The sequence below is a fragment of the Mus musculus genome, chromosome 6, assembly GCF_000001635.26.
Source record: "Mus musculus strain C57BL/6J chromosome 6, GRCm38.p6 C57BL/6J".
Classification (NCBI taxonomy): Eukaryota; Metazoa; Chordata; class Mammalia; order Rodentia; family Muridae; genus Mus; species Mus musculus.
The window spans coordinates 71,532,803-71,551,088 of record NC_000072.6 but is presented as its reverse complement, the minus strand read 5'-3'; the positions used below and the strand labels follow the sequence as shown (position 1 = coordinate 71,551,088).

Below are 18,286 nucleotides of genomic sequence, written 5' to 3'. Positions count from 1 at the left end.
AGTACACACCTTAAAGGATCCCTTATCTTCCCATCTACCAAGTCCTTGGCAACTAGTATTTTATTTTCTATCTTTATAGAACTGGTTGTTCTGATTATATCATATAAAAACATTCATACAGTATGTGCCCTTTGGTTCTAAATTCTTTCATTTCATAGCATGTTTTCAAGGTTCATGCTTGTTATGGCATGAAAATCATCTTTTTTTATGTTTCACCTTAATCCCATTATATGTATACACCACAAACATTTCTCTCTTCACCTGTTGATGACCAACTGAGTTTTCTATAACTTTTGGCTATTGTTAATATTTATGTATAAATTTTAAAAATGCCAGTTTCACTAGACTGGGGCAGCCCAGATGACACTTAGCATTTTACATGCTTCCATATGTCTCTAATATTCTTTAAGGGATCAGAAACACAGTCTGAGACCAGCAGCTCAACAAAATGTATCAAAGAGGTTCCATAAGTATGAAGATACCTTAAAGAAGATTCAAAACAGATAAAAAGAAATTTAAACAAATATTTAGTTAGTTTCAACAGTACTTTACTAACACAAAAAAGGTATTTAAATAAGTAGGAATGCAGTAACAAGGTTTTAAAAATCAATTTGTAAGTTAGACTATGTTGTGAAGACCATAAAAAAACCTACAGAAAGGTTGAGACTATCAAGATAAGTGCTTTATTCAAATTCATTCACTGAGGCTATTATATGCCAGGCACAAACTAGATGAAGGAAACTGAAATGAGCAAGAAGGCATCACCTACAACCAGTGCTGAGACAAACAATGCACAGAAACCAATTGTCCAAATCCTGGTTCCACCAATCCCTGAAGCTAATTCCTGGTGGATTCAAAACACAATTATGAAATAAAAGTCATTATACCAGAGTTAACTGGAAAACTAGAGATGTGGCTCAGTGAAAGAAGGCTTGCCTAGCACACAACAAGAAGCTCTCTCTTCAAGCCCTCGATCTAGGAAGAGATGCTGTCGAGTTAGAGGATTTCTTAAAACAAAACAAAACAAAACAAAACAAAACAAAACAAAACACAAAAAAGCAAAACACATAAAAAACAAAACAAACAAAGAAAGTTAAGAAACAGGCTGGAGAGTTGGCCCAGCAAGCTAGGATACATGCGCTCTTACGTAGGCCCTGGGATTCCCAGCACCCGTGAAACTCCAGCTCTAGGAGATCCAATGTGCTAGTCCTCTGACTTACATGTGTACACCCACACCCAGATACCCACACTTAACTTAAAAATAAATCGTTAAAGCGGGAGTGGGTGGGTAGGGGAGCAGGGCGGAGGGAGGGTATAGGGACTTTCAGGATAGCATTTGAAATGTATATAAAGAAAATATCTAATAAAAATAAATACATATACACATACATACATACATAAAAGAACATTACATAAAATTGATTAATATTTCCCTAAAAAATAAATAAATAAAAAATAAATCTTTGAAATTAAGTTTTAAAAGACACAAGCAATAACCAGAAAGGAAAGGGCTGACATTTTTATTTAAAAGTATGAATTTTTACTTTGCACAAGGCTGTAATTAAAGAAAAATATCACAAATGCGAAGAAGATATTTATAACCATGCCAATAATAATAAAAAACATTTATTTAGTTTTTGAAAAAAATTTAGATGTATTTATGTATATGAGTGTTTTGCCTACATGTCTTGTACTATATATATGCCTGGTGCCCAAAGAGAAGAGGACATCAGATGCCCTGGATACAGAGTTAGCAATGGTTGTAACTCTCATGTGAGAGAGCTGGGAACCCATCAAAGTACTATATATCTGTGTGTAATAAATATATTATTATATAATGTATAACACATAAACATAGTTTCAATATAATTTTAGTTACTTTACTAAAAATGAGATTTTTTTTTCTCACACACTATATACTAACCACAGTTTCCCCTCCCTCCTCCCAGTTCCTCCCCACCTCCTCTCCCATCCAGATCCACTCCTTTTCTGTCTCTCATTAGAAAAGAACAGGCTATCCAAGAGATATCAAAATATAACAAAATAATATATAGTAAGATAAAACAAAGCCATCATATTGAAATTAGACAAGGCAAACCAACTGAAGGAAAGGGGCCCCAAGAGAAGGCACAAGAATCAGTTCACTTGTTCACACACTCAGGAGTTCCATAAAAATACTAAACAGGAAGCTAGAACACATACACAGAGGACCTGGGGCAGTCCCAGTTAGGCCCTGTGCTTGCTACTTCAGTCCCTGTGAGTTCATATGAGCTTGGCTCAGTTACATTAGAGGGCCTTGTTCTCCTGGTGTCCTCCATCCTCGGCCTCCCCTTCCGTAGGGTGCCCTGAGCTTGAGGTGAGGAGTTTAATTTAGATGTCCCATTGAGAGGTGTGTGCTGAACAAGTCACCAATAAGATTTATAAAGAATTTGCATCCAGGATATATGAAGGCCTCTCCTACATAAATGTCTTCTTTTAAAAAATCAATTCCAAACATTATATATGAGAGTTTTCAGGATAATTTAAGTCTTTGAACGTAAGTTCATCTTCTTCCAGAGAAACCTTACATTTCTTTACCAAACATCTAACTTTAGTGGGCTGGCAACTGGTTCTCAGTAATCTGCCGAGGACAGTGATCGCCTGCAACCAGCATCAGTATTTGTGAATGCCAGTCTGTTTCCAGTCACTAGAAAGCAAGGAAGCACTCAGAGACCATTAAGATTATGTTTAAAAGTGACAGACTCTTTAGCACCACTGACCAAACTTGTATTTCAACATCACACAAAATAATGGTGAAAAGTGACTATGACATATAAAACATTAAAATCTACAAGACTAAAATGACACTCGATAGAAAAAGCATTTCCTATCTCTGGAAAACATTCTGTCAACCCCTTATTCTAACATTACTGATTAAAGAGAGAGCAACTGGGCACTTACTGCTCCTGCCTTTTCAGCACAAAGTGTATGTCCAGGTAACCAAGCATGCCTAACTAACAAGAAGGTCTGTACTGAAGACTGTCAGCTAACAAGTAAGAAAGGAATGATGGCATTAGAAAAGAAATTACCAATCAGAAAACCATTAAAAGATCATTCAATTTAGAAAAGAGGTACAAACAGATGCTAAGGAATTTAAGAAAAAGGGTTAATGAGAAACTGCAGAGCCAATCCATGAAGCACCAAGGTAGCACCCCTCATGTTTCTCTCTATTGCTAAGAGAAAAAAATCCTTCAACCAATCATATTCAGTGAGTTTATTAAAGTAAAGCAAAACAAAACCTAGTCACAAATCAGGCAACTCCCAGAACGAGAGCAAATTCTGAGAAATCTAGACAATATGATCCGATGGCGTTTACAGAAAACGGAGGAGAGCCAGAGAGCAGTGCAGGTACTGGAGCTTCTTAACAAGTCAACTGGCTGCCACTCTGCTAGTTAGTTGGCCGCAGTATCCCTTACAATTAACCAAATGGTGATTAAATCATATTGGTTTGGTAGACACTATTGGGTCCAATTTAGATGCTCAGTGCAAGTCCATGCCCCCCGCCCCGTGCTATTTTATTGAATAGCAGCAAAAGAAAAAAATACATCATAGATACCTGGCTTACATGACCTGAAAGCAGGTGACCAAAGTTACTAGCAACATTATTAATGAGACAAGCAGCCAAATATGGTGGTACACACAGGTAAGATCAGCTCTTAGAAGAATCAACAATTCCAAGCCAGCCTGGGATACATGATGCCTTAGCTTGGTTTCTACTGCTGTGATAAACATCATGACCAAAAGCAACTTGGGGAAGAAAAGGGTACATTTCAGCTTGCAGTTGTAATGCATCAGAGGTCAAGAGACCTAGAGGTGGGAACTGCAACAGAGACCATTGAGGACCACTCAGGACCACTTGTCCAGGGGTGGCATAGCCCAGACAGCCAGGCCCTCCCACATCCATCATTACAATACCCCACAGACTTGCCTAAGGCAATTCCCAAATTTCGATTCCCTCCACCCAGATATGTCTAGGTTTGTGTGAAGTTGACAGAAACCATACAGCACACAGAACAAGAACCTCTCTACAAACAAACAAAATGAAACTACTTATCATATGCCCAACATAATATGCTAGAAATAGTCTTACTTTATTAGTTATAATTTTATTATAATTTATTACTTATATTATTAGTAATAATATTAAAGAAATATTAAATTTGTGTTTAGAAGGAATTCAAATCTTTTAGTCTTCCCCACCTTACAAGACTTTTTATACAAATGTTTCAAACTCCCATCCCAACACCCTTGTTTATACAAAGGCCTCCTACTGCTCTCCAGGAATTAGATGGAGCAGTGACACACACACCCCCTTTCTTCATTTCTGGTGTGGCAATTCTTTTCAAGCAAGCTGAGTGAATAAGACTGTGAGGTCAGACCCCAATCAGTGTGGAAAAGGCACAGTTACCACCTGAGTAAGAATAAAAACCAGGTGTACTTGCTGTCTCTGTAAGTTGACTCTTCTGAGCACACCTTCCTGATCCATAACAGAAGTTTGCCTTGCCCAGACACAGACTGGTGATCTCTTTCATTTCCACCCTGTCTTAGTCAGGGTTGCTATTCCTGCACAAAACATCATGACCAAGAAGCAAGTTGGGGAGGAAAGGGTTTATTAGGCTTACACTTCCACATTGCTGTTCATCACCAAAGGAAGTCAGGACTGGAACTCAAGCAGGTCAGGAAGCAGGAGCTGATGCAGAGGCCATGGAGGGATGTTCTTTACTGGCTTGCTTCCCCGGCTTGCTCAGCCTGCTCTCTTATAGAATCAAGACTACCAGCCCAGAGATGGTTCCACCCACAAGGGGCCTTTCCCCCTTGATCACTAATTGAGAAAATGCCTTGCAGCTGGATCTCCTTTCTCTGTGATAACTCCAGCCTGTGTCAAGTTGACACAAAACTAGCCAGTACACACCCAGAACTATTTTTTAACATGTACATAGTACGAAGTTCACACTTCCTTGTGAGACTTTTTTTTTTTTTTTCGAGACAGGGTTTCTCTGTATAGCCCTGGCTGTCCTGGAATTCACTTTGTAGACCAGGCTGGCCTCAAACTCAGAAATCTGCCTGCCTCTGCCTCCCGAGTGCTGGGATTAAAGGTGTGCGCCACCACGCGCCCAGACATTCTTGCTAAATTAGTTTAACTTGGATCTCATCAAGTTTACATCCAACTTCCATTTCACATAAAATAACACACCGGAAAAAGTTAAGGGCAAGACACAGACCTTGCAGGATGATGAACAGCCAACTCTAAAGTCTTTACTTTTACAATGTTACTTTCATTTTTAATGTGGGGATTAAATTTTTAAAACGAATGCATGGTAATGTCTCAGAAACTACAACACCCAGACTTTCCCGAAAAATCTTTGCTTTCTGAGCCACTGTCTAGTCTGCCCTTGAACTCTTGCTTTCAGGAATGTCCTGAAAATGACCAAGCAGCTGAACTGCAGGCCACACTGCATCTCTTAAAACCTTTTCTTATTAAGAACTTTCATTCACCTGTTACATTTTGCTCTCTCGTATAAAACTGAACATGTGGAACTTAAATGAGACAAGCATACAATTTCACTTCAGAACATTATGTAGACCATTTTGTGGTATTTGTATACTCTTCTTGAAGATAAGTAAATCATTACTAGTGTGTGGCTTTAGCTTTGTCATCCATAAGTTGAGATAGTCTAAAGAAAACAGTCTTATTACTATTTAAACTTATGCCTGGTATGTACATTACTCGTTTAACGTTTCCATTATTTTAAATAATAAGTGTCATTGCTAAGAATGTAATGTCAATTTCTCCTCTAGTAAAGTACCCCTCTTAAAAAAAAAAAAAAAAAAGAACACGCACCGGAAAATGGCAACGTTAATTAGACTGGCTTGACAGCTACACTTCCATAAGTGAACTAAAGGTTTAGAAGGACAAGTTTGAGTGCTGTAGAAACAGTGCTTCTCAAAGGTCAAGGCACATTCTAACCACTCGGGATAGTCATAATTTAAATCTGATTTAGTAGGTCTGGAATGGGACCCCACAAGTGCTATGTGCTGGGAGCTGGTACTGTTGGTGCGACTACTGGTGGTCAGTAATAAGGCTGGGTGTGTAAAGAATGCACCTTCACGCTGGGCGGTGGTGGCGCATGCCTTTAATCCCAGCACTTGGGAGGCAGAGGCAGGCGGATTTCTGAGTTCGAGGCCAGCCTGGTCTACAAAGAGAGTTCCAGGACAGCCAGGTCTACACAGAGAAACCCTGTCTCGAAAAAAACAAAAACAAAACAAAAAAAAGAATGCACCTTCACTACCACTACTAGCTCAAACTTCACATCCTTCAATGGTCAATTACTGCGGTAGCACTCTTCCTACTTGACATAGGAGAAGTCTCGGACAAGTTTTTCGAGATCAGAGAGCCGAGACGTCTAAAAGTAGGACTCAAACTTAGGCGGCTGATACTTGGTTTCTAAAATAACTCAATTGATAGGCAGATCTAAGGATTCAGAGTAGGATCCGAACTGTTTTCGGTAGCATCCTTATGGGTAGGGCCTGAGAGAACTGAGCTTCTAGAATAAACACAAGTCGGGCTTCCCTGCACACAGAGGAGAGCGAGAAAAGGACCTGCCTGGCAGGTGCCTGGACTTTTTGGGGGCTCCGACCCGGTTCACCGCACACAACCTTCCGGTCTAGGGCAAGTCCTCCGGGTGGTCTGCAGGCCGGCGCGGGGGCGGGGCTTGCGCAGGAGAAAGGTTCCGGGCGGCCCGTACCACCGCGCGCAGGGGAGAGAGTGCTTCCTCGGGGCCCGGCGGCGTGGCGCCTCCAGCGCCTGGGGGCGAGGCCGAGGTGCTCCTAACCAGGCCCTACACACCCGGGTCGGACGCCGAGCGGCCAAGGCGCGCTTCTCCTCACATCCCAATCCTAAACTCTTCCCTCGGCCCCTCGGCAGAGTGGAAGGCCCCGGAAATAGGGGCCAGCCTGAGAGCGCAGCTGGCTGTTCCCACCTCCGCTGCGGAGCTTCCCCGGTCGCTGGCCCTTACCAGCTCTTTGGGAGGCTTCTCCTGGGTTTTTCCAAAGAGTCCCATGATGAACTGAACTCCTCTTACCCCTTCCGACTTTCCGTTCCCTGCGCCCAGGCAGGTCACGGGCAGCCGCCTGGGCGGGGCTGGGAGGAAGGGAATCAGACGCCCAGAGAAGGGCGCGGCGGCAGCAGGGCTAGTACGCACGCGCGCGGCGCAGGCGCAGAGTTAAGTTGGGTGGGGTTCTACAGTGTGGATGACACCATTGCTCATAAGGGAGCTTAAGTGAAGTATAGAAGTAACTCTTAAGATATTTATTGCCTACACCCAAAACCTGTCAGCTAGCCCAGAAATATATATCTCAACGCTGTCACGCATATTTACAACCACTTCCCAGATATTTGTGGATGGGTTTCTCTTTGGGTCCGTAGTCACCTCACAGACTGCAAATCTACACACCTACTCGAAAACTTGACATCGCCTTCTTTCCCCTTTGTAGGAAGTCTTAAAAGTTCTAGCAGTGATCTTATGCTGAAGCTGGAGAAGAAGGGATTGATTCAACAGATTATAACATTTGTTTCGCTTGTAAGATTAAGGTTAAACAGACCTGCACGAGTCAGCTGAAACTAACTTTTAAAGAAGAGATAACAAAAGACTTGCATTCTGCACACATTAAAGAAATGGATTCATAGACAAGGAACTGTGCAAGGAAACTTGGGCCCCTGGAAGAACAGGAAGCCACTTCTACAGCCTCATCTTACCTTTAAAAAACAAACACCGGGGAAATCTTTTTTAAAAAAAACCCTATTTTCTTTACTGAAACTTTAATGATAAACATAAATATTCTCTAATGGAACAGAGGCAACCTGGGTCCATTGTCTATTCCCTCTGGGAAGGAACCAGTTAGTATATCTTACAGTTAAGTCTGCATATGTTCTGGCTTTCATATCATAGCTTTCTATAAATTGTAATATGGCCACTGGCTGGGTGGAGAGGAAATCAGACTCCTAATTTTCTTTATTATTTTTAAAATGTTATTGTTGGAGAATTTCATTCATGAATGTGATATGTTGTCCACATCCATTCCTCTGACTCTTCCCTTGGCCTTTACTGATTTTTGTTTCCTAATCTCTTTTAAAACACAAAGGAACTAAACTGGCATACTTATGGCACCTGCCATCCACTTTGCCCATTTTAATTCACACTTTCACCCGGGTGGGCACCAGGTACGAACATGAAGCGTTCTGTGCCTGGCTGTGCTGCGTCTTCAGGTGGATGCTGAATTCCTTCTGAGCTTTGGCCTTCCTTGTGTTTTGTCAATGGTCCATTGGTTTATTCTGAACTGGTTGGATACCCTGTTATTTTGTTCTCATGCAGAGGGAGGGTTTGTTTACTTTTGTTTGTTTTCAGAGTATTTGTTTATTTGCTACCAAGCCAGCCCTTTCCTCCTACCACTCCAACAACTAATTCTCCTTGCTTTTAGCAAACTTGCCTCTTTTAATTTAGAAAGTCTGATCATAAAGACACTATAGATAAGAGGTATTCTCATATCGGGGTACTCGAACACAACAAAGGGAGGGTCAGAAGAATCTCCCCAGCACAAGCAGTAGCCTCAAAGAGAAGCCCAAGACAACAAGTCCCAACTCTGGTTAAAAGCTCAGTTGGAAAGACCCACATAGGGGATGACCACATTGTCTTCAGCCCTTCTACGTTCCATTAAATTTACAGGATAAATCTAAGTCACTGTTATAGAGAATGTCTCATGCATTGTATAGATGCATCACATGTCAATTAAGAAAAAACCTATAGCATATAGGAAAGAGTAGGATAGACTGTGGGACATTCTGGAGGCAGAAGGAATTCTGGGATAGAGCCAGGCAGGGGAGATTCACCTGGGAAGATGTGACCAAACTGCTTCATAGTAACTGAGCACAGGTAACCAGCCACATGGCAGAATATGTGTTAAAAATAATTGGGTTATTTTAATTTATGATCTACTCAGAAGAGAGCCTAGCAATATGGCCAAGGTATGTGTGAATATTTTTGAGTCTGAGTCTTTATTTCTGGGCACATAGAGCTGGGAGGAAGAACTGGATCTAACTTCTACACACTGCGGGAAGAAGTGACCTTAGGGTGAGACCCACCTCAGCTGTTATTATAACTGATGCAGAAGTCTCATCCAAAATACAGGCCTGTCCAACTAGCATGAAGGATTATAAGTTTCAGGGAAGAAGGGGGAAAAAAAACACTAAAATGAGAAGCAGAAATTCAAAGAAGAAGGAAGTATTTGGTTAAAAGCTGCCATTTGGTACTCTAGGATGTTTGTGTTTGAGTATTATGTCAATTTAAATCAATTGTTTTAAAAACTGAGGAATGAGAGAACATGTGATAGTCTCTCCTGATTTCACTCTCAGAAGTTCTAGGCAATAGCACTAAACACAGACAGACTACACTGATTAAAGTTTAGGAGCATCCAAGAAAGGAAAAGAGATTCATAGCAGAGCTTTGGGAAGTTGTCAAAATTGTAGAGTCAACAAATGACAAGAAGTTAATGAGAAAAAAAATGTATAGATACAGTGTGTCAAACCTTCTTAGCCTTTGACTACTTTCACAATTTTCTCATTTGATATAATTGAAATGTTTAAGTCTTGTTTCTAAAGTGGGAAAAAATCTATATTAAATCTTACCTACCTCCCAAATTCTCATTTTTAGCCCATTAAATATTTTATGTTTATTTAGGAGTGTAGCATGTATGTTTGTGTGAGTGTGTGTGTGTGTGTGTGTGTGTGTGTGTGTGTGTGTGTGTGTTCCGTGTTTCCTTTAGTTGTCTACATAAGTTTTCATCAATGTCAGTATTTATAACTATGTGAGTCTATAAGAAAATGTATAATAATTTAATTATTTTCCTGCTGTATGATATTATTTCCATTGTTACCTGACTAAATGCAATTCAAAATGTAGAAAGTGCTGAAATGTTAAGATATGCTACCTTTTCTTCGAGGGCTTTGACATAGTATCACCATTAGATTCATTTGGAATACAGGTAGCCTGCACATATGCATTATAGTACTGTGAACTTCTATAACTAGTACTCGGAATGCCTTCTCCCCCGCCCCACCTTCCCACTCCTTGCTAACAATGAACAGAAACTATTGTGTGTTGGGGGCTGGAGAGATGACTCTGGCGCTCAGAGCGCTGGTGGCTCTTCCAGAGGACCCAGGTTTAATTCTCAGCTCCCACATGATGGTTCACAACCATCTGTCATTCCAGTACCAGGGATTCAGGTGCCATCTCTGGACTCCAGAGTACCAAGCAGGCAGGTAGTGCATAGACATAAATACAAGCAAAATACCCATTCATATAAAATTTAAATAAATGAAACCTCAGAAAACATTTTAATGTTGCTAATCTGTGAACATATATTTTATTTTCTGATCCTTTACATGGCTAAGTTAGAATATGTTCACTCTACAAAAGGAGGGACTTCACTATTATGTTTTCATGTAAATGAACCACAAGAGTTGTTCATATTCACCCCATTATCTTTTCCTGTCCTCTCTCTCTCTCTCTCTCTCTCTCTCTCTCTCTCTCTCTCTCTCTCTCTCTCTCTCTCTCTCTCATGGTTTCCTTCCCACTGAAGAGACTCTGGCCAGATTGAGCATGGCAAACATAGCTCTGTCAGGCGTTGCCCTTCTCGCCCATTCCCTCTGCATAAAAACCGTTAGACATTTGTAAGGCTAGCCACCAAGGTCTATTCCCTCATTTGGCCACTCACTCCTCCTGAAACTGACTACTAGATATCAACGTATTGAAGTCCAGCAATCAAATGCCCCCTTTGGCTCACCTAATAAACATGCCCAATTAAAATTAAACACCTCATAAAACACAGGGCTTCTCCTTGTACATTTATAAACTGCCATTTTTCTATGAGCTATGTCTGTCTGACTGTGTGTCTGTCTGTGAGAGAGAGAGACACAGGGAGATTGTGATACTTGTGTTTCAGAGTCAGGGGTTTTCTCGGTTTTGTTTTTTAGAAGAGATTGTTCGGTTTGGATTGATTGGTTGTGTTTGTTTAGGATGAGGTTTCTCCAGTTTTATACATTTTCCCTGCAGATGATTTAATATTGCTTTTCTTTATGGCTGAGTAAGACTAGATTGAGCATCTATGGCACATTTTCTTTGTCCAGAGGTCTATAGGTGGACATCTACTGACTGGGTAAACTAGCTGTTTGAATGTTGCTACATTAAATATAGACGTACAAGCATCTCTATGGGAGGCTGCCTTAGATTGCTCTGCATAAATCTAAAAGTAGTCCCACTGTGGTACTTGTGTGCTTTCTGGATGAAGGCCTTCCCAGTTGGTGTGAGATGGAATCTCTGTGTAGTTCTCATTTACAGTTCATTGATGTCTAAGGATGTTGATGTTTTTCTCCTATGTGAGAACTCTGTGTTCAGTTCATTTGCCCATTTGTTAGTTGGGTGTGGTTTGTTTTCCCTTGGTTTGGTGTGTGTGTTTAATTTTTTGGATTCCTGGTTTTGTTTGTTGAGTTAGAGTCTCACTGTATAACCCTGACTTGCCTGGAATTCAGAGAGGTTGGCCTCCCTCTCCCTTCCCATTACTTGGATTAAACGCTGCTTGAACTACTTTTTTTTTTGAGGTCTTTATATATTCTTATATAGAAATGTCAAAATGTTATACAAAAACTTTTTCAGTTCATGCAATTTCATTTCTCAGTTATTGCAATTATTTCCTGGGTGGTTGGAGTCCTTTTCCGAAGGATTTTCTGGATGTTTTGAAGTGTTCTTTCTATATTTTCCTCTAAACGTTTCAAGTCTTCTAATAAGGTCCTTGATCCATTTTGGATTAAATTTTGTGCAAGGCAAGAAATAGGAATCTATTTTTATTCTTCAGCTGTGGGTTTCCAGTTTCTTAGCACTATTTGCTGGTAAGATGTGGTCTCTTAACAAAGCATACTCTGTGCTCCAGATAACTGCAGTTGTGTGTATGAGTCTCTTTCTGGGTCTTCTATTGAAACCCATTGCTCTATATGCCTGTTTTTGTCCCAGTATGAGGCTGCTTTTATTGTTATGCATCTATACTGTGATTTGAAATTCTATGTGAGACATCTCTAGCTTTGCTATTTTTATCCAGAATAGCCTTAACTAATTCTGTGTCCATAAGATGTTGTGTTAATGGGAAGGTAAACTGAGAAGTTTCAGGAGGTCCCTGAGACTAACCAAATTCGCTAAGCCCCTCCTTACTAGAGAAAGCAGTAAAAGCAACAAAGAAGACTTTCAGACAAGTCAAGCTGTAAAGAAAATTCTCAGACCAGACTAGCTGCCTGGAAGAAGTAGAAACCATTTAAGCAGCCAAGAAGAGATTTAGACCAACTCAGGCATCTGGAAAGAAACTGTCCAACCTGCTGTCACTAATGTTGGTATGGACTTTGGTAATGCAGCTAGCTGTCTTTGAGTTATTTCTGTTCCTATAAGTAACTCCTCAACCATACTCTTGTAAGTAATTCCAATAAAACTCTGGTTCATCAAGATGGACTTTGGTGGTTGGCTTAGTTAGGGTTTTATGCTGTGAACAGACACAATGACCAAAGCAACTCTTATAAATAGTTGGGGCTGGCTTACAGGTTCAGAAGTTCAATCTATTATCATCACAGTGGGAGCATGGCAGCATCTAAGCAATGTGTAGGTGTAGGAGGAGCTAAGAGTTCTACATCTTCATCTGAGGGCCAATAGGAGAAGACTTACTCCCACATGGTTAGGAGACAGGTCTCATTGCCCATCCCCACATGACACACTCCCTCCAACAAAACCCATACCTACTCTAACAAGGCCTCACCTCCTAATAATGCCACTCATTGGGTCAAGCATATTCAAATCACTACAGTGGTATTTGTTCTTTGATCTGTTGTAGGCAGCCTGTCTGAGGTAAGTAGGTGTGTGTGTTTTCTCTCCCCAGGAAAAGTTTTGTCACATAACATGAATTTTAGATTGCATTTCCTAGTTCTGTGAACAATATCGTTGTAATTTTGATAGGAATTGAATTGATCATTTGAACTAACAGCCATTTTCACAATAATAATTTTGTGGACTCATGACCATGAAAGTCTTTCCATCCTTGATCTCTCTAAAAAAAGAAAAGACCAGTAACAGCATGAAATACTCTAAGATCAAGTTCTCAACACAAAGCTTTATTTGCCTCAGAGAAACAAACAGCATGGAATAAGCAACAAAGACAGGAAATAAAGGGCAAGGGAGAGGGTGAAGAGAACAAGGGGAAGGGGTATTTGTCTCAGAGGACAAAAGACTACCTCTGGATAGAGAGGAGACAGATGTGACACATAGGAAAATGGCAGTGTATAGAGGGAAAACCTTGTGTTAGGATGAATTGCTTTGATTTGATTGGGTGTGTTAATTAGGTGAGCCAAAGGGAGCTTTTGATTGCTGGACTTCAATACTTTGATAGCTGGACCTTGGCATTTAGCCTCAGAATAAGGAAGTGGCCAAATAAGGGAATAGACCTTGGAGGCTAGCTTGAGGAATGTAGTCTGACCATTTTTAGCAAGGAAGAGGAAATGGGGGAAGGGCAAGGTCTGCCAGAGCCATGTTTGCCATGCTCAGACTGGCTAGATCCCTTTCACTGTCCTTTGATTTCCCTTTTCAGGGCTTTAATTTTTTGTTGCAGAGGTCTTTCATCTCCTTGGACAGTGTCTTAGTTATTGTTCTCTATTACTGTAATGAGACATCATGACTAAGGCAACTTTTGGAAGGAAGCATTTAATTGGGGGGTTGCTTACAGTTTCAGGTGGTAGGGAGCATGGCAGAACACAGGCAGGCATGGGGCTGGAGTGGTACCTGAGAGCTCACAAGTAATCTGCAAGCTGTAGGCAGAGAGTGAACTAGATTGGGCCTGTGTGGACTTTGGAAACCTCAAAGTCTATCCCAGTGACACACTTTCTCTAACAAGTCCACACCTCTTAATCCTTTCCAAACAGTTCCACTAACTGGGGACCAAGTTAGTGGGGATCCCCTATGGAGATGATTCTCATTCAAACCACCACAGTCAGGTTTATTTGTAGGTGTTTGTCTTTTATTTTTCTTAAGCTATTGTAATTGAAACTTTCCCCTAAGGTATTTATTTCTCAGCATGACCACTACTGTTGTAGAGAAGCACTACTGACTTTTGTGGATGTTAACTTTGTATCCTTTTGCATTTCTGAAAATGTTAACCAGATATAAAGGTTTTCTGGTAGTCTTTAGAGTTTTTAAGTATAAGATGCTATCATCGGCAGATAGGGATAATCTGACCTTTTTCTTACTTTTGTCCCTCTTGCTGCTTTCTCCCACTTATTGTTCTGCCAAAGTCTTCAAGTACCATATGGAATAAGAACACAGGAAACACTTCCCATGCCACTGGGCTTAGTGCACTTTCTTTCACCTCTCTCAACAGGTTTCTCATATTTAGCCAGCATTATAGTCCTCATTGCCTCAGGACTTTTATTATGAAGAGACACTAATCTTTGCCCAAGGCATCCTCTATGTCAACTGAGATGACCATATAACCTCTAGCCCCAAGTCTATTTGTGTGCTCCATTACACTGATTGGCATAGGTTGAAATTTTCTTATATCCCTGGAATAAAACCAACTTGATGATGGCACATGAACTTTTTAATGTGCTGTTGAATATGTGGCCTGTATAAAAGACACAAACCTGATATTTTAATTACAAGCTGTAAGCCTAGATTGGTCAGGTTCCATGCTGTTCTCACCTATATCCAAACCATATGCCCCTTGTTACTTGTGGTTTGAGTCTCAACGGGTGGCTTTTGCTCCATCAGTCTGTCCTCAGGATGCACTTTTCTTGGCCACATGCTGCTGGTTCAAAATATCTAACGGAGACCTCCTGCCCTTTCCTCTTCTCTCTCCTCTTTATATCCTCCCTTGAGACCCCTCCCTTGATTCAGAGGTCCCACTGTTGTCTCTCTAGTGCCCAATTACAGGCTCTAGCCCCTTGTTAACCAATAGCTTTAAACTGGGAAGTAAAATTGACACCACAAAGGTGTGAGTGAGGAGGCACTCCTCTGGATGAAACCAGATCTTGGGGTTCGAATTTTAGCATTGTATACATGGCAATGGACCAACCTCTGGTAGTTTGCAGTATCTTCTGGGGAAATATTGCATCTGCATTCACCATGAAGCTGGACTATAGTGTGTTGTGTTGTGTTGTGTTGTGTTGTGTTGTGTTGTGCTTGTTATTAGTGTAGAAGAAATTCAGTGATACTCATTCTCTTTCTATTTTATGAAGTAGGAAGGAGCATGACCGTTAATTCTTCTTTAAAGTCCAAATAGAATACAGCACTAAATCCATCTGGTCTCGGGCTTATCTTGGTTGAGGAATTCTTTTTTTTTTCAATAAATTATTCACTTTACATCCTAAACAAAGCCCTCTCCTCCCAGTCCCACCCTTACAAATCATTCTCTCCAGTAGCTCCTCCCTTTCTCAGAGAAGGGGAAGCCCCTCTTGGGTACCACCCTGCCCTGGGATATCTAGTTGCAGAAGGACTAAACACATCCTCTCCTACTGAGACCAGTCTGATTAGGGGAAGGGATCCAAAGGCAGGCAGGAGTCAGAGATGGCCCCTGCTCCAATTGTTAGGGGATCCACCTGAAGACCAAGCTTTACATCCTGCAGAGGGCCTAGAACCAGCCTGTGCATGCTTTCCGGTTGGTGGTTGAGTCTCTGCAGGTCTTCCTGTGATGTCCTTGACCCATCCAGCTTGATCAATTCTATCCTCCATTCTTCCACAAGACTCTCCGAGCTCTGCCTGATATTTGGCTGTGGGTCTCTGCATCTCTTTTTATCTACTGAAGGATGAGGCCTTTCGGGAGACAGTCATGCTGGGCTCCGGTCTGCAAGCAGAGCAGAGCATCATTAACAGTGTCAGGGACTGGCTCTATCACCAGATGGGTCTTAAGGCAGTCATTGGTTGGCAGGTTTTATGGATGAGTTGATGTCCCCCACTCCCACTAGAAGTCCCACTTGGCTACAGGAGGTGGCCACTTCAGTTTCCATATCCCCTGCTGGTAGGAATCTCAGTCAGCTAGGGTCACTTCCATAGACTCTCCCAAGTCCTCTCCAATCCCAGGTCTCCAGCTAGTCCCAGAGATAGCCCTCTCACCGATTTCCATTCTCACTCCCAGTCCTCTCCTGAACCCCCTCCCCATACCTGGTCCCCATCCCCATTCCCCTCTTCACCCTTTTTCCCATCTAGCTCCCTCTCTCCATCCACCTCTGATGACTATTTTGCTTCCCCTTCTGAGTAAGACTCACACATTGTCCCTTGGGCCCTCCTTATTACCCAGTCTCTTTGGGTCTGTGAATTGTAGCATGATTACCCTGCATTTTATAGCTAATGTCCACTTATGAGTATCATACCATACTTGCTTTTCTGAGTCTGGGTTACCTCACTGAGGATGATATTCTTAAGTTCCATCCACTTGCCCTTTTAAAGACAAAGAAAACAGAAAAACTACATCTTGGTTGGCAGTTGCAGGGGAAGCAAAAGAGCAGTTTAACAAGAGCCAAGAACACGGATTACCTGGCATGGCACATTTCAACCCTGAATTCCTTGGGCGTGGTTGGGTGTTTCCTATGGGATTTTTCAAGGCAGGGGGCAAAAACTAAAGATGGCTTCAGCTGAGACAAGATGGAGGAACTTTTGCCATAGTTATACTGTCTACATTTGATGTCTGTTTGACACAGGTGGAGTCATCTGAGAAGAAGGAATCTTAATTGAGGAAATGCCTCCACAGGATTGGCATGTAGACAAATATGTATGGCAATTTTCTTGACTAATGATTGGTGTGAGAGTGCCCAGCCCACTGAGGGCAGTGCCACCCCTGGGCAAATTTAACAACCCTGGAGAAACAAGCCAGTAATGGTACTCCTCCATGGCTTCTGCATCAGTTCCTACCTCCAGGTTCCTGCCTTGAGTTCCTGCCCTCGCTTCCCTGGATGGTATGCATTATTACCTGAAAGTGTAAAGTGAAATAAACCCCTCCTCCTTAAGTTGTTTTTGGTCTTGGTATTTTAACACAGCAATAAAAACCCTAACTACGCTATCCTAGAAGGTCTTTATTTCCCTATGCATTTAAAAAGACAACTTTGCTAAAGACAATAATTTGTGTTGGCAGTTATTTTATGAGCCTGAAATGCATCATTCCATCCCGCTTCCCTGGCATTGAGAGTTTCTCCAGAAGGATCTGGCATTATTCTAGTGACTTTACCACTGTGAGTTGGTGTTTTCACCACCACCCACTGCAGACTTTAATATTGCTTCTCTGTTCTTTTTTTTTCTTAAAGATTTATTTTATAGAGTGCATTGGAGTTGTCTTCAGACACACCAGAAGAAGGCATCAGATCCCATTACAAATGGTTGTGAGTCACCATGTGGTTGCTGGGACCTGAACTTGGGACCCCTGATAGAGCAGTCAGTGCTTTTAACCTCTGAGCCAACTCTCCAGCCCACTTCTCCGTTCTTATCCCTGGCATTTTTCTTTTATCTCATATTTTGTTTTATATGGTTACTGGGCATTATATCCTAGAGCTTCACACCTCAAAAGAGGCTATCTATCAGTGAGCTGCTTTCCCAAGTCTATTTTATTTTAAGACAGTATCAGTCTGTAGGCCAAGATGACCTTGAATTTGAAATTGTCTCCTGAGTTGCTGGGATTATGGGCCAGGACCACCAGACCATGCATATTCTCTCTCTCTCTCTCTCTCTCTCTCTCTCTCTCTTCTTCCTCTCCCTCTCCCTCTCCCTCTCTCTCCCTCTCTCTCTCTCTCTCTCTCTCTCTCTCTCTCTCTCTCTCTCTCTCTAATGTGTGTGTGTGTGTGCACGCGCGTGCATGTGCGTGTGTGTTGAGTCAGGGCCTCTATGCAATTCTGACTGTCCTGGAGTTCACTATGTAGACAAGGCTGACCTGGAACTTACAGAGCTCTGTCTGCCTCTCCCTGCACTCACTGCCTTGTGTGACTGTCTCCCCCTCAGTCACTCTAACCGTGTCTCCAGACTCCCACCTTACAATTGTCCCTTGTTTTCAGGTCTTCAACAATAGGATCCCTCTCAAGAAGGAAATCGAGGGTGACAAAGTGGATGTCTGGCTTACCACACAGGAGAACTCACTATCACAAGTCCCCCACTGGACTGAAGAAACCAACAGCACTTGCCCTGTA

At 41.7% G+C, this 18,286-nt stretch overlaps 1 protein-coding gene and 1 long non-coding RNA gene across 7 annotated transcripts in view; both read right to left on the bottom strand.

Annotated features, from left to right (window-relative positions):
* Nucleotides 1–7,258, bottom strand: part of Chmp3 (charged multivesicular body protein 3) — a 38,779-nt gene extending 31,521 nt beyond the window's left edge. For 2 of the 6 annotated variants that reach the window (NM_001361405.1, NM_025783.4), the window contains exon 1: nt 7,056–7,237. In NM_001361405.1, the coding sequence (NP_001348334.1) occupies nt 7,056–7,100 (45 nt within the window). In that variant the 5' untranslated portion in view covers nt 7,101–7,237. Of the gene's footprint in view, nt 1–4,661; nt 4,967–6,643; nt 6,737–7,055 lie in introns of those variants that run through there. The other 4 variants (XM_006506481.4, XM_030255546.1, NM_001355675.1 and 1 more) reach the window with 4 other exon arrangements.
* Nucleotides 7,259–13,219: 5,961 nt separating this feature from the next.
* Gm38830 lies at nt 13,220–17,870 on the bottom strand. Its single transcript, XR_869172.2, has 2 exons — nt 16,515–17,870; nt 13,220–15,960 (listed from the first exon to the last, which is right to left on the bottom strand). It is a non-coding gene; the product is annotated as a predicted gene, 38830 (long non-coding RNA).
* Between the last annotated feature and the right edge of the window lie 416 nt (nt 17,871–18,286).